Source organism: Orycteropus afer, unplaced genomic scaffold (genome assembly GCF_000298275.1).
Source record: "Orycteropus afer afer isolate SDZICR_OR568_19922 unplaced genomic scaffold, OryAfe1.0 scaffold00321, whole genome shotgun sequence".
Lineage (NCBI taxonomy): Eukaryota > Metazoa > Chordata > Mammalia > Tubulidentata > Orycteropodidae > Orycteropus > Orycteropus afer.
Genome location: NW_006921908.1, coordinates 3,081,894 through 3,093,883, shown reverse-complemented (window position 1 = coordinate 3,093,883; position 11,990 = coordinate 3,081,894). Strand labels below are relative to the sequence as shown.

Here is an 11,990-nt window from a genome sequence, read left to right as displayed (position 1 = left end):
TTCTGTGACTAACTTATTTCACTCAGAATAATGTCCTCCAAGTTCATCCATGTTATGTGGTGTTTTGCAGATTATATGTTATTCTTTTGGGTTGTATAACATTCCAGTGTGTGTATGCACCATAGTTTGCTTATCCATTCTTCCGTTGATGGGCATCTGGGTTGTTTCCATCTTTTGGCTATTGTAAATAGTGCTGTGATAAACGTGGGTGTGCATATATCTGTTCCTGTCCTGGCTCTCACTTCTTTAGGATATATACCTAGTAATGAAATTGTTGTGTCAAATGGTATTTTTAACTCCAAATTTTTAAGGAATCCCCATACTGCTTTCCATGGTGGTTGTATCATTTGACAGTCCCACCTGCAATGTATGAGAGTCACAATCTCTCTGCATCCTCAACAGCATTTGTTATTTTCTGTCTTGTTGAACTTTGCTACTAGTGCTAGGACAAGATGGTATCTCATTGTTGGTTTGATTTGTTTCTCTCTAATGGCTAAGGATCATGAGCATTTCTTCATATTTTTGTTGGCCAGCTGAATATTCTCTTTAGTGAAGTGTCTATTCATGTCTTCTGCCCATTTTTAATTAGATTATTTGTCTTTTTTGTTGTTGAGATGTTGGAGTTTTCTATAAATTCTACAGATAAGTCCCTTGTCAGATATGTCACTCCTGAATATTTTTTTCCCAATCTGTAGGTTCTCTTTTGACTCTTTTGGAAAAGTCTTTGGAAGTACATAAAAATATAAATTTTAGAAGGTTCAATTCATCTAGTTTCTCTTCTGTTGTTTGTGTATTTTGGGTTATGCTTTGTTGTCTGTTTATGCCATATATTAAGGCCCCTAAATTTGCCCCTAGTTTTTCTTTGAGGAACTTTATAGTTTTAGGTTTTACATTTAAGGCTTTGATCCATCTGGAGTTAGTTTTTGTGTATGGTGTGAAGTAGAGATCTAGTTTCATTTTTCTGCAAATGGATCTCCAGTTTTGCCAGCACCATTTATTAAACAAACATTCTCTTCCCCATTTAATGGATTTTGGCCCTCTGTCAGCTGATCTATTTGTGGTTTCTCAGTTCTATTCCATTGTTCTAACTGTCTGTCATTGTATCAATACCATTTTAGTTTACTCTTAAAGTGAAAATCACATCACATCACACCTCTGCTCATATCTTATAATAATCCATTCCACCTAGAGTAAAAGCCAGTCCTTATAATGACTTAAAGCTCTCATATAGCATTGGTTCAAACCCTATCAGAGCCTACACTGATGTTTCACACCAAATCACTTACTATGCTGAAATAATAGTGAATGGTAATGCTTTACACCTTTATATCTAATTTTTTAAAATATATAAATACAATTACTACAATATATAATTTAAAGGGGAATTAAAATAGAAGCAATTTACCAAATACATAAGCATGTAATCTGTAAATGCTTGGGAACCACTATGCAAGAAGGCATAGTGAAGTAGCAGCCTATACATTATTTTAATGAAAATGTTTGAATTGAAGAAAAGTAAGTAGCTCAAGAAGTCCAAGAAATGTGAGAAAGTAGAAGTACAGGTAGATACAAAGTCTAAACTAATGTTAAGGCTAAGTAATAACAGACTGAATATATTAGTGTATGAAAACAGAAGAAAGGAAAGAACCTTAACTAAAGATGACATAATGAGACCAATTATAAAATTGCCCAAGTAGAAAGAATGAGAATGCATGATACTGCAAATGAGCTGAGGCAAATTTGTATGTTGAAGGTGAGAACAATTCCCTGGGCTTTGATATGGGACAAGGTAGTAATAAAGTAGCACAGATAGCAAATCTTTATTCTTGAAATCCCACTGCATATCAAGGCATGTAAATCAGTTAAGTCGTGGCAAAACACCCATTCCAAAATTAATTGAATTAAAATGCTAGGATTTGTAGGTCTAAAGGTTGACTTGGTGATTCCAACAAGAAAACTCAGCAATGTCTTTGGGCATTAAACCTTCATAGTTGAATGGAAAAACCTAGGATATACTTATATTTTCAGGAGCATTAGAGAACAGTGGGATTATATGCATATTTTAGAGATATACATAAATTTAATAATTTTTTTGTGAAACTATACCCCTGATGATTTCATCAGTAGCTGACATATGACCCAACCCTGATCATCTTTTTCTTTGGAGGGAAGGATTTGAGGTTCGAGATGTGGGATCTGATCTTCTATGGAATCATAAGCTTTGAGAGGTTCTAGAGAGTATACATGAGCTTGAAAGCCTGTTGTGGCTTAAAATAATCCTTTGAACTTATTTAGCTTACAGAATTTTAACATATATAGGTCCATAATAAGTCTTCTGCTGTGACTTATTAGGAGTGATGATGCATAAGTAAAATAAGCAAGTTCAATTTTGAAGATCTTTTTTAATATTATTTATTACTGCAAGGTCAAAATACCACTGCATCATTTTTCTTTCATTAAAGTTATTCCTGTTGTTGTTGTTGTTGTTGTTGTTATGTGCCATCAGTCGGACCCGACCCATAGCGACCCCTCCTTGGTTTCCAAGGCAGTATCACTACGGAAGTAGGTTGCCCCATCTTCCTTCCAAGGAGTGGGTGGTGGGTTTGAACCGCCAGCCTTCTGGTTAGCAGTCAAGTGCCTTAGCCACTATGCTACCAGAGCTCCCAAAGTTATTCCTATGTTTTATTATTTAGTAATTCCTTCCCATTAAAATATTTTATAATTTTTCAAAAAGTATTACCATCTGGTTTACATAGGAGATCCTGGATAGAGTGGGAGAACAATGTGGAACAAAGCTCAAAATCTTAAAAAAAATAAAATAAAAAGGGGACCAAGTTTGCTGGTCTGATAGAGCCTGATGGAACCACTGAAACTATGGACCCTAGCTGCCCTTCAAATCTGGAATTTAACCCACTCCCATGGCTTCCAGCCAAACAAAAGACAGGTACATGAGCTGAACATTTACATTAGATAGATATACTTCTTGGAGGGATCAATCATAGAAGAATAGAAGGACTGTGTATTCACAGGATGAGAGTTTGGGAGGCGGGAGCTCATGGGAGAGAAGGACACAGGGAAGAGGTAACTATGGGGAGGAAGTGAGAGGGGAGCTGTTGCATTATAGGAAATTGTAATCCATGTCATGAGACAAACTGTAGTGAGCTGCTGTATGGAAAGTGAATTTGCTCTGTAAACTTTCACCCAAATCACAGTAAATTTTGAAAACAAAAAAAGAAGAAGTATAAATGAGATTTGGTATAATCATAGAATGAGATACTATAGAGTAGGTAAAGTTAATTAAACTAGAGCCAAATGTATCAAGATGAACTGGTCTCACAAGTAATGGTAATAAAAAAGCCAGTTGAAGCTTATTATGCACAGAATATTTATACTTAATTAAAAAACTTTTAAAACACCTGAAACTATGCTGTATATTGCTTAGGGACATAGGCTTATTTCAAAAATGTGAAAATGATACTCATTAACTTTAGGATAGTGGTTACCTTTGAGGAGTGAAAGAGAGGAATGAGAAATTTTTTTTAAAAAAATATTACCATCTCTCCATTAAAAATTAGAGTCTAGTAATAACACATATCAGAGACTCTGCTTTAATATCTACTGGAAATGTCACTAAATGGAGGTACAGACAAGATGAGGTCTCAGAAGACTTTGTTCACTGAGACATGTAATCTTGAGTAAGTGACTTACCTGTAATTCAATTTTCTCAGCTGGAAAATGGCAATGGTTATAATATATATTCAGCTCATGTTTTCAGAACAGTGATGTTAATGATAATTAAAATAATAACATCAGCTTTCTGTACTTGAGAGCTTCCTATAAGTTAGGCAATGCATTAAGTACTTGCTTTTAAAACACTGAAATAGCCCAGTGGGATTGATATCATTATTTACATTGTACAAATGGGGAAACCAGTGTTTCAGTATCTAAAGTTTTTTCCAATAATTGTTAATGCCTTCTCCATAATGTGCTGTTGCCCTAAATATTAGTGACCAATCTTCAAATACTAGGGGTAGTCATAATGATGCTATGTATAATTAGAAAGAAAAATAAAAATTAAAAAAAAAAAAGTTCAAATGGAGAGAAAATACCAACTCCTCTCAAAATAGAGAAGAAAACAATTCTTTTACCTCATAAGTGCTGGTGATGCCAGATCTGTAGAACACAGGCAGAAAGAGCTCTGACGTGAAGATGATGACGAAGGCATATGCAATGAAGAAGAGCAGGAAGGATGCTCCGAAGCGGTAAACATCGGAAGGGGCTCCCAGGACAGTGACTGCTGACATGAAGCTGGCTGTCAGAGACAAGGCCACAGGGCCAAAGCTCATTTGCCTTCCTCCCACCAGGAACTCCCTGGAGGTTGCCTTTTTCCTCTCTTTAATGGCAAAGAACACTCCAATTCCAGAAGAAATGACAAAGAGTCCGGCAAACACAACATAATCCCAAACTACAAAGCTCTTCACCTGTGGACCGTCCATGTTGAAAAATATGGCAGCAGACAGACAGTGGATTCCAAGGTCTCTAGGATAATGTTTCCAAAAACACAGCTCGGTACAGCAGATCCTTTGCCAAGAGAGGATTTTCTGAAGTCCTAAAGAAAATGATGAGTAGAAGCGCTTGTATTGAGACACTAACTTATACTCAGGGAAGATCTTAAAAGTTGACTGCAAACAAGAATCTGGTTGTGGTATTGGTCAACTGATGAAAATTTGAAATCTGACCCTGGCAAAGAGCTGTTTCGTCTTCTACTGAAGTACATGCCACAGAGAAGGAATTCAGATGTGTTCTGAAATTAATAACTATCAGGGGTGGAATGGACCTGACAGATAACCTCTTTTATCTCCTAGGTTGTTTTTTTTTTTTTTTTTAAAGGTTAAACATTACTGGGAAACAGGGAAGTGATACAAATTGACCAGCTCAGCATTTTAAATTGGTGAAACGGAGTCTGCAAAATGCAAACAGAACGTCAGAGTCTTTTGAGCCAAGGAGGGTGGAAGATGTATACCTGCAATTACCTGAGGCTGTGGGTGTGGAGGGAAAAGAGCAAAGAGCTAAGAGTCAGGAGACCTTTGCTCAAATCCTGACTTGCTTAAAACCAAGAGTAAGCTGTGGTATCTTTGACAAATCATTTAACCTTTCTGATATTCATCTAGAATATAGAAATAATAAGTATTTAGAGGCTTATTGAGATTCTTTACGAGTTTTGAAATTCCTGAGCTGCTTTTTCTGGAGCTGTTGAAAGCATCCATCTAACTGTCAATTATTTGTGCTTATAGGGCACATTCCTGGACATAATACAGGCATACTTCAGAGGTATTGTCAGTTGGATATCAGACCATCACAATAAAATTAATATTGCAGTAAAGCAATGATTTTTTTTTGTTTCCCAGTCCACATTAAAGTTGTTTACACTTTACTTTCATCTATTAAGTGTACAATAAAATCATGAAAAAGTTTGAAATAATGTGAGAATCACCAACATATGACAGAGACACAAAGTGAGCACAAGTTGTTGGAAAAATGGTGTCAATCTACTTGCTCAACAGAGTTACAGCAAACATTCAGTTTGTAAAAAATGCACTGTAAAATACAATAAAGTGAAGCACCATAAAATGATACATGCCTGTAGTTGATTCTTTCTTAACTCTGGTTGTTATTCGCTGCCATCTAGTTGATCCTTGACTCATGGTGGCCCTTGACTTATTGCAGCCCTCAGCTCTTGGAGACCTCATGCACAAAGAATGAAATGCTATCCAGTTATGTACTGTCCCTGTGATTAGTTGTGGACCAGAACATTGTGATTCATAGGGTGTTTTTTTTTTTTTTTTAATTGTGAATTGGGTGAAAGTTTACAGAGCAAATTGATTTTCCATTCAATCATCCATACACATTCTGTTTTGTGAGATTTACTGCAATCCCCACCCACACTGTGACATCATTCTTCCCACTTCTCTACTCCTACCCCTTTCTTCCATTCTTCCTTCCCTTTCCCTCCTGCTTTACTCATTCTATCCCTGAGCTCTGGTGGAGTAGTGCCTAAGGCACTACTAACCAGAAGGGTCGCAGTTCAAACCCACCAGCCACTCCTTGGAAGGAAGATTGGGCAATCTACTTCAGTAATTATACCATCTTGGAAACACAAGGAAGGGTCTCTATGAGTCAGATCTGACTCAACGGCAGCGAGTTTTTGTTTTTGTTTTTAATCCCTGGGCAAATGCTGTCCACTTGATCTCATATGCTTGATTGTTGTGCTGGGTGCGTACCCTCCTGATGTTACTGTGCACCCTATAGGTCTACTGTTTGGCTTCCCGTTGCATCAGTGGGAATTATGTTCAGTTCCTAGCCTGAAGAGTGATTAAGGATCATCATCTCGGAGGTTCCACCACTCTTCATCAGATGAATAAGCCTGGTTTTCTTCATGATTTTGAGTTTTGTTCCACATTTTCCCCACTTTATGAGGGGTTGCTAGGAGTTGGGGCTGACTTGATGGCAAATAACAACAACAACATCTGGGTCCTCTTACTATGCTTCCTTTCACAACAGTTAGCAGTGGTAGCCTGAAACCATCTTGTTCTTCAGGACTCAGATTTATAGGGTTTTATTGGCTGATTTTCAGAAATAAGTTGCCAAGTTGTTCTCCTCTATCCATATTTATCTGGAGTCTCTCCTGTGCAGCATCGTAGCAACATGTAACCCTCCACTGACAGAGGGGGTTGCTGTGCGGGCGGTGCATTGGCCGGGAATAAAACATGAGTCTCCCACATGGAACTTAAGAACTCTACTATGGAACTATCATTGCCCCTATCTCCTTACTCTAGGCCTCAGGAAATTGATTGATTGATAATTAATACTTTGTAGCCTTCAGCTTTATCTTCTCTTCTTCATTTCTACCAGTTTACTACACATGTACCTAGATACTGTTAGAGTTAGGATGAGAACCAATGAGAGAAGGGAGGTGAGAATCTAATTATAGATTCCTTTTACTGATCTCATCAGATTCTCAGTCGATTGTTTTGAAATACCCTCAACAAACTTTTTTGGGGAAATCTCTCATTTTTGTTATGTTTTTCTTCTCTCCTCAGACATCTTGCCCATGTATACCTCTATAAAACCCACCTATTCTGTAAGATCTAGCTCAAGTGTCCTGTTTCGGGGATCCCTTCCTGACTCACCTCTTCTCTCTCCCCAATTCATGTAGGAAGCCGCCTCCCGTGGTACTCACTTTGTGCTTACTTTGTAATTATTTCCAACTATTTTTAAGGGAAGGAACTCTGGTGGTGTAGTGGTTAAGGCATTTGGTTGCTAATCAAAAGCTCAGTGGTTTTAACTCACAGGTCATTCCATGGAAGAAAGATGAGATCTCTGTGTGTCTGTAGGAATGTGTCAGGCATTATAGCTGACCAACTCCTTGAAGATAGGGGTACAAGTTGTAGCCCATGATGCTAAACGAATAGTACATTATAGGAAATTTAGGGAATAACCAAAAAATCCAAATGAGGAAAACAAGAATCAGGCATAATGCACAAAGTCAGAACCAGCTCCATTTGAACAGAGAAAAGTCTCATTTTTCTTTTAACATCTATGTAACTGAATAAATCCATGCTTTGTTTAGTCTGGTCATTGTCTTCACTCTCTACTAAACTCTATGGATTTTTAATTAGAACAGAGGGATCTCTGAAGGGTCAAATACGCCTTCAGTTACCAATTAATATGCAAAGATTCTGTGAGACACTATCTATGTCCTGTTGTTTAATTTTCTCTTTTAATTTTGCAGAGTTGATGTAATCAGTGTTAATGGAAAATTAGATCTTTAATATTTTTATCTTAACCTTAGCTTTTAAATATTTTTTGTCATGAGGTATTCTAGTTATAAAATAGGCTTTTATTTACACTGGTCTCAGCAGAAAATCAGACATCTTTTTGACTTTCAGAGACTTGACAACTTCATATTTTAATATTAACACCATCCATGTGTTAATGTTCAATCCAAAAGGCATGTAAACAACTTGTACAAGTAGGGTGAATATTATACAAAAGCTATCATTATATCAATGAGGTCCCAAGGTTAAAAACCATTTGCTTGTAGCTGAAGAGTCAATGAATACAGCTGCTTTGATTTACCTTCATGTAGGAACAGTATTATCTACATTTTTTCCATAAGCCTGGGATTTCAAAGCAGGGGGAAATGTGAAAGGCACCAGGGTGTGAAAGGCACTTCCCTCTCATTGTAAAGTATCTCTTGGTTTCAACATTTCACTGATTATAAGGAATACCATTAATTTCTCAATACAGTTTCAGTTTTTTTTCTAGCTCTTTACCCTTTCCTCCCTGTCCCTGGCCTTTTTTTTTCCCCCATTAGGTAACTCATCAAGCATGGTTCATGATAATATTAAGGTGTGGCATCAGTTTATTAATATTTTGTGGGATAAACAATACATTAAATGGCTACATCAATTAAAAGGCATATTCACATTTCAAAAATATTAGGGATGGGGACAATGGGCCCTGAAGATCTGAAGAAACTCATTATTACTTTCATTCTCTTGTGGATGTCTCAAATGCCATCATATAATCTTTATTCCTTTAGTTTAAGACTCTGACATCTGTTATAATCTAAATATCATTCTCTGCCACACACAATGTTCACCTCTCCAACATGGTTCTATGCAAATAAATAGGTTTGATATGTAATTGTCATCACCAATAGGCTCTGCAGTGTACGTGACTTATACAAACAATTTTTTCTTGACTACTGACTTCAAAGGTTGTCTATTAAAGCCCACCCAGCAGTGAGGCTGAAGAAACGCTTGAAGATCTGTTGCTGTAGAGACTACAGCCAATAGTAGCCTATGGATCAGTTTTAAGTTCTACTCTGTAACACATGAGGACAGCATGAGGCAGATTGACTCAGTGGCAATAGGTTTGTTTGGTTTGTTTGTTTGTTTGTTAGAGTAAAATAGTTTCTGAACTTTGTAATGAGTGAATCTTGTAGGGAAAGAAGAGAATTGAATGGTACCAATGGAAGGAAAAATAAAAAACTGGAAAAACAGGGCTCCTGAAGAAAAAACACCATAGTTACAAAGTTGCAAAGAGCAGACTATATACCACGTTTAGTTTGGTCTGGGATGGAAGGAAGGAAAATACACCTATACAAGTCTCTTACAGTTTAGGACTTCAGTTGCAATAGATAATCCATTTCCTTCATCTGTTCTAAAAGCCAGTGGGACAATGGTAGTATAAAATGGATATTAGGCCATTTTGTTTTGGTTTTAAATAGGGGTAGTGGCAAGATTAGAACTGTGCTTCAGAAAGATTAATTTAGTCTAATATTCTCTATGTGATGGTTTTTTTTTTTTAAGTGAATTTGCATCTTCAAGGATGGCTCAAAGAACTCCCCGCATTGTGAATAACCTGCTTAAATGGGGTAGAAAAAGTTGCCCTTGCCTTAGAGTTCTTGGCCCAATTAGTGTGCATCCATAGGAAATAAATTGGTGATACTAAGCTGTAATTAAGGAGATCTGGTGGGATAGTGCCTAAGGCATTTGACTGCTAACCAGAAGGTTGATGGTTCAAACCCATTAGCCATCCATGGAAGGAAGACTGAACAATCTACTTCCATAAAGATTTGCCACTTCAGAAACCCAAAATGGCAGCTATGAGTCAGCATCAACTTGATGGCAGTGAGTTTCGTTTGGAATTGGTTTAAGCTGCAATTGAAAAGAAATTATTGCTTTTTTCTTCAAACTGCATAGCAACTGTAGTCATTTTTGCCTTTCAAAAGGAATTGAATAAGTCTTATGCTGAAGAAGATACTTCTGTATAATGCTTGCTTAAGCTTACTGATTAATGGAAAAAGGGACTATGCTAAAAAGTTTATCACAAAAGAGAAAATACTGCAATTCCAGAGCTCCTGCTCCTGCTTTGAGTTGCAAAATACATAGCCCACAATAGGGGTCTCTTGCTTGGCTCTATTTCCCTTATGAATAAACACAATGTAGATTGGCAGAGGAAATGGGAAAGACCATAGAACTCTACTTGTGAAATAACAGATTTTTTTCCCCTTCTTCTTTTGTAATGGGAATGGTGATGAAGACTTGGCACAGGAGGGAAAACAATAAAATGACACAAGAACTTGGCTGGTGGCAGGGATATTTATCAAAACCAGTGAGAACTTCCCAATGTAAAGAATAGACAAAAACATATTAACAATGGGCACAATAAATACTAAATATTACATTTTGTTTGCCTTGTGCTGGGGTGAAATTTCTTTCTTTACTCCCAATCTTTAGGGAAATACTTCTACATCCCTGGCATTGTATTGATGCTTTATCATTAAATTGAATGGAAAGAATGTTGTGTCCCACTTTGGGATCAAAATGTGTGTGTGTGTGTGTAGGAGGTACTGTTGGAAGAGATAAGACACAAAAGGGGAATTAAAAAGAACTCAGCAGAAACAAGAATTGAGGAAAGACTACTGGAGAATTTTTATGATTTTTGAGTTTGAAAAGGGTACAACTACTTGGTATCCTATCAAATTCAGAATATTAAACTCTTTTTCCTTCCTTTCTTCTTTCCTTCCTTCCTTCCTTCTGTCTTTCCTTTTCTTCCTTCTGTCCTCCCTCCATTTTCCCTCCTTCTTTCCTGCTTTGCTTCCTTTCATTCTTTCTGTCTCTTTCTTTCTTTATTTTGAATATTAAAGAGACAGCTGGTCTCAGAAGGCTGAAGGATACCAGGCACTCAGAAATTAACACTTGAAACTCCTTCACATATGCTCATCAAGACTCAGGGTGACAAAGTAGGAAATATCCTTTACCTTCAATAAATAAATGAGTCTCTTTTCCCAAACCACTCTCACTAAGTCATCCTCTGATTTTGGATGTTACTTAGTTTTTCTGGTTTGTAGCTACCACAATTGCAAAAATTATAGTAGATAATATTAATTATTAGATAATTAGACTAATGTAGAAAACTAAATCTCCTTTTCAAGTCTTTGCTCAAGTTTCACCTTCCCTCATCAACTTATTTGAACTGCAAACTGTCACACTCCAAGTCTTTCTTCCCTATTTTTTTCCATGAAATGTAGTATCTACTCATATATACATATATATGCTATTGTTGTTGTTGGGCTACTAGAACATAAACTTCCTAAAAGATTTTATACACTTTGTTCTCTCATCTATCTTTGTACTTAAAAGCTCCTGTTCCAAAGAAGACACTCAGTGAATTCAACTAAATCATTTGAATTCTAGAGGCTCCTTCCATCTCTATAACCTATGTTTAACTCCTTTTTGTTTATTTATGTATTTATTCATGGTTAAGAATGTTTTTTCCAAGCTTTTTTAAAGGGTGAATTAGCTATCTATCTTAAACATATTATTTCCCAGGTATATAAAAACTAAAATTTATATACCATAGTATCAACTCCCGTAATTTATTGTAGTTAAATGTGACAGTAGTTAAACCTTTATTCATTCATTTTACATACACTTAACAAATGTCAAAAGAGATGTTGACTCACACTTTTAGGAGGTAAATTTCAGAGTCCACTTATAAGGTCCAGCAGAGAACATATTTAATATTGAAAGAGACTAACAGCAGCACAAGTCTACAATAAACAAGAAGAACATTTAAAAGGAAAGACGTACATTGGGAGGGCCATTGAGCATGAGGATCAAAGTCCTTCAGTAATTATCTCTTAAGTCCCAAGCAACAATCTGAAACTTACCACACATACCCTCCCCCATATAGAAAGGCAAATGGGGAAAAACCACCAAAATATCCCTTTTGGGTTTGATTTTGCTAAATAAGCATCAAGAGAAAGGATTTCTTCCTTGACTCAGACTCATAAGCATTAAATTAAGACTTAGTATTAGGCCTTCAGGAACTCTGGTGGCATAGTGCCTAAGGCATTTGACTGCTAATCAGAAGGCTGGCGGTTCAAACTCACCAGCCATTCCTTGGAAGGAAGGTTG

At 36.7% G+C, this 11,990-nt stretch overlaps 1 protein-coding gene across 1 annotated transcript in view; it reads right to left on the bottom strand.

Annotated features, from left to right (window-relative positions):
- Positions 1 to 4,496, bottom strand: part of SLC5A12 (solute carrier family 5 member 12) — a 61,165-nt gene extending 56,669 nt beyond the window's left edge. The window contains exon 1 of the mRNA XM_007951963.1: positions 4,149 to 4,496. Coding sequence (XP_007950154.1) covers positions 4,149 to 4,496 — 348 coding nt within the window. The remainder of the gene's footprint in view (positions 1 to 4,148) is intronic.
- Positions 4,497 to 11,990: the final 7,494 nt, after the last annotated feature.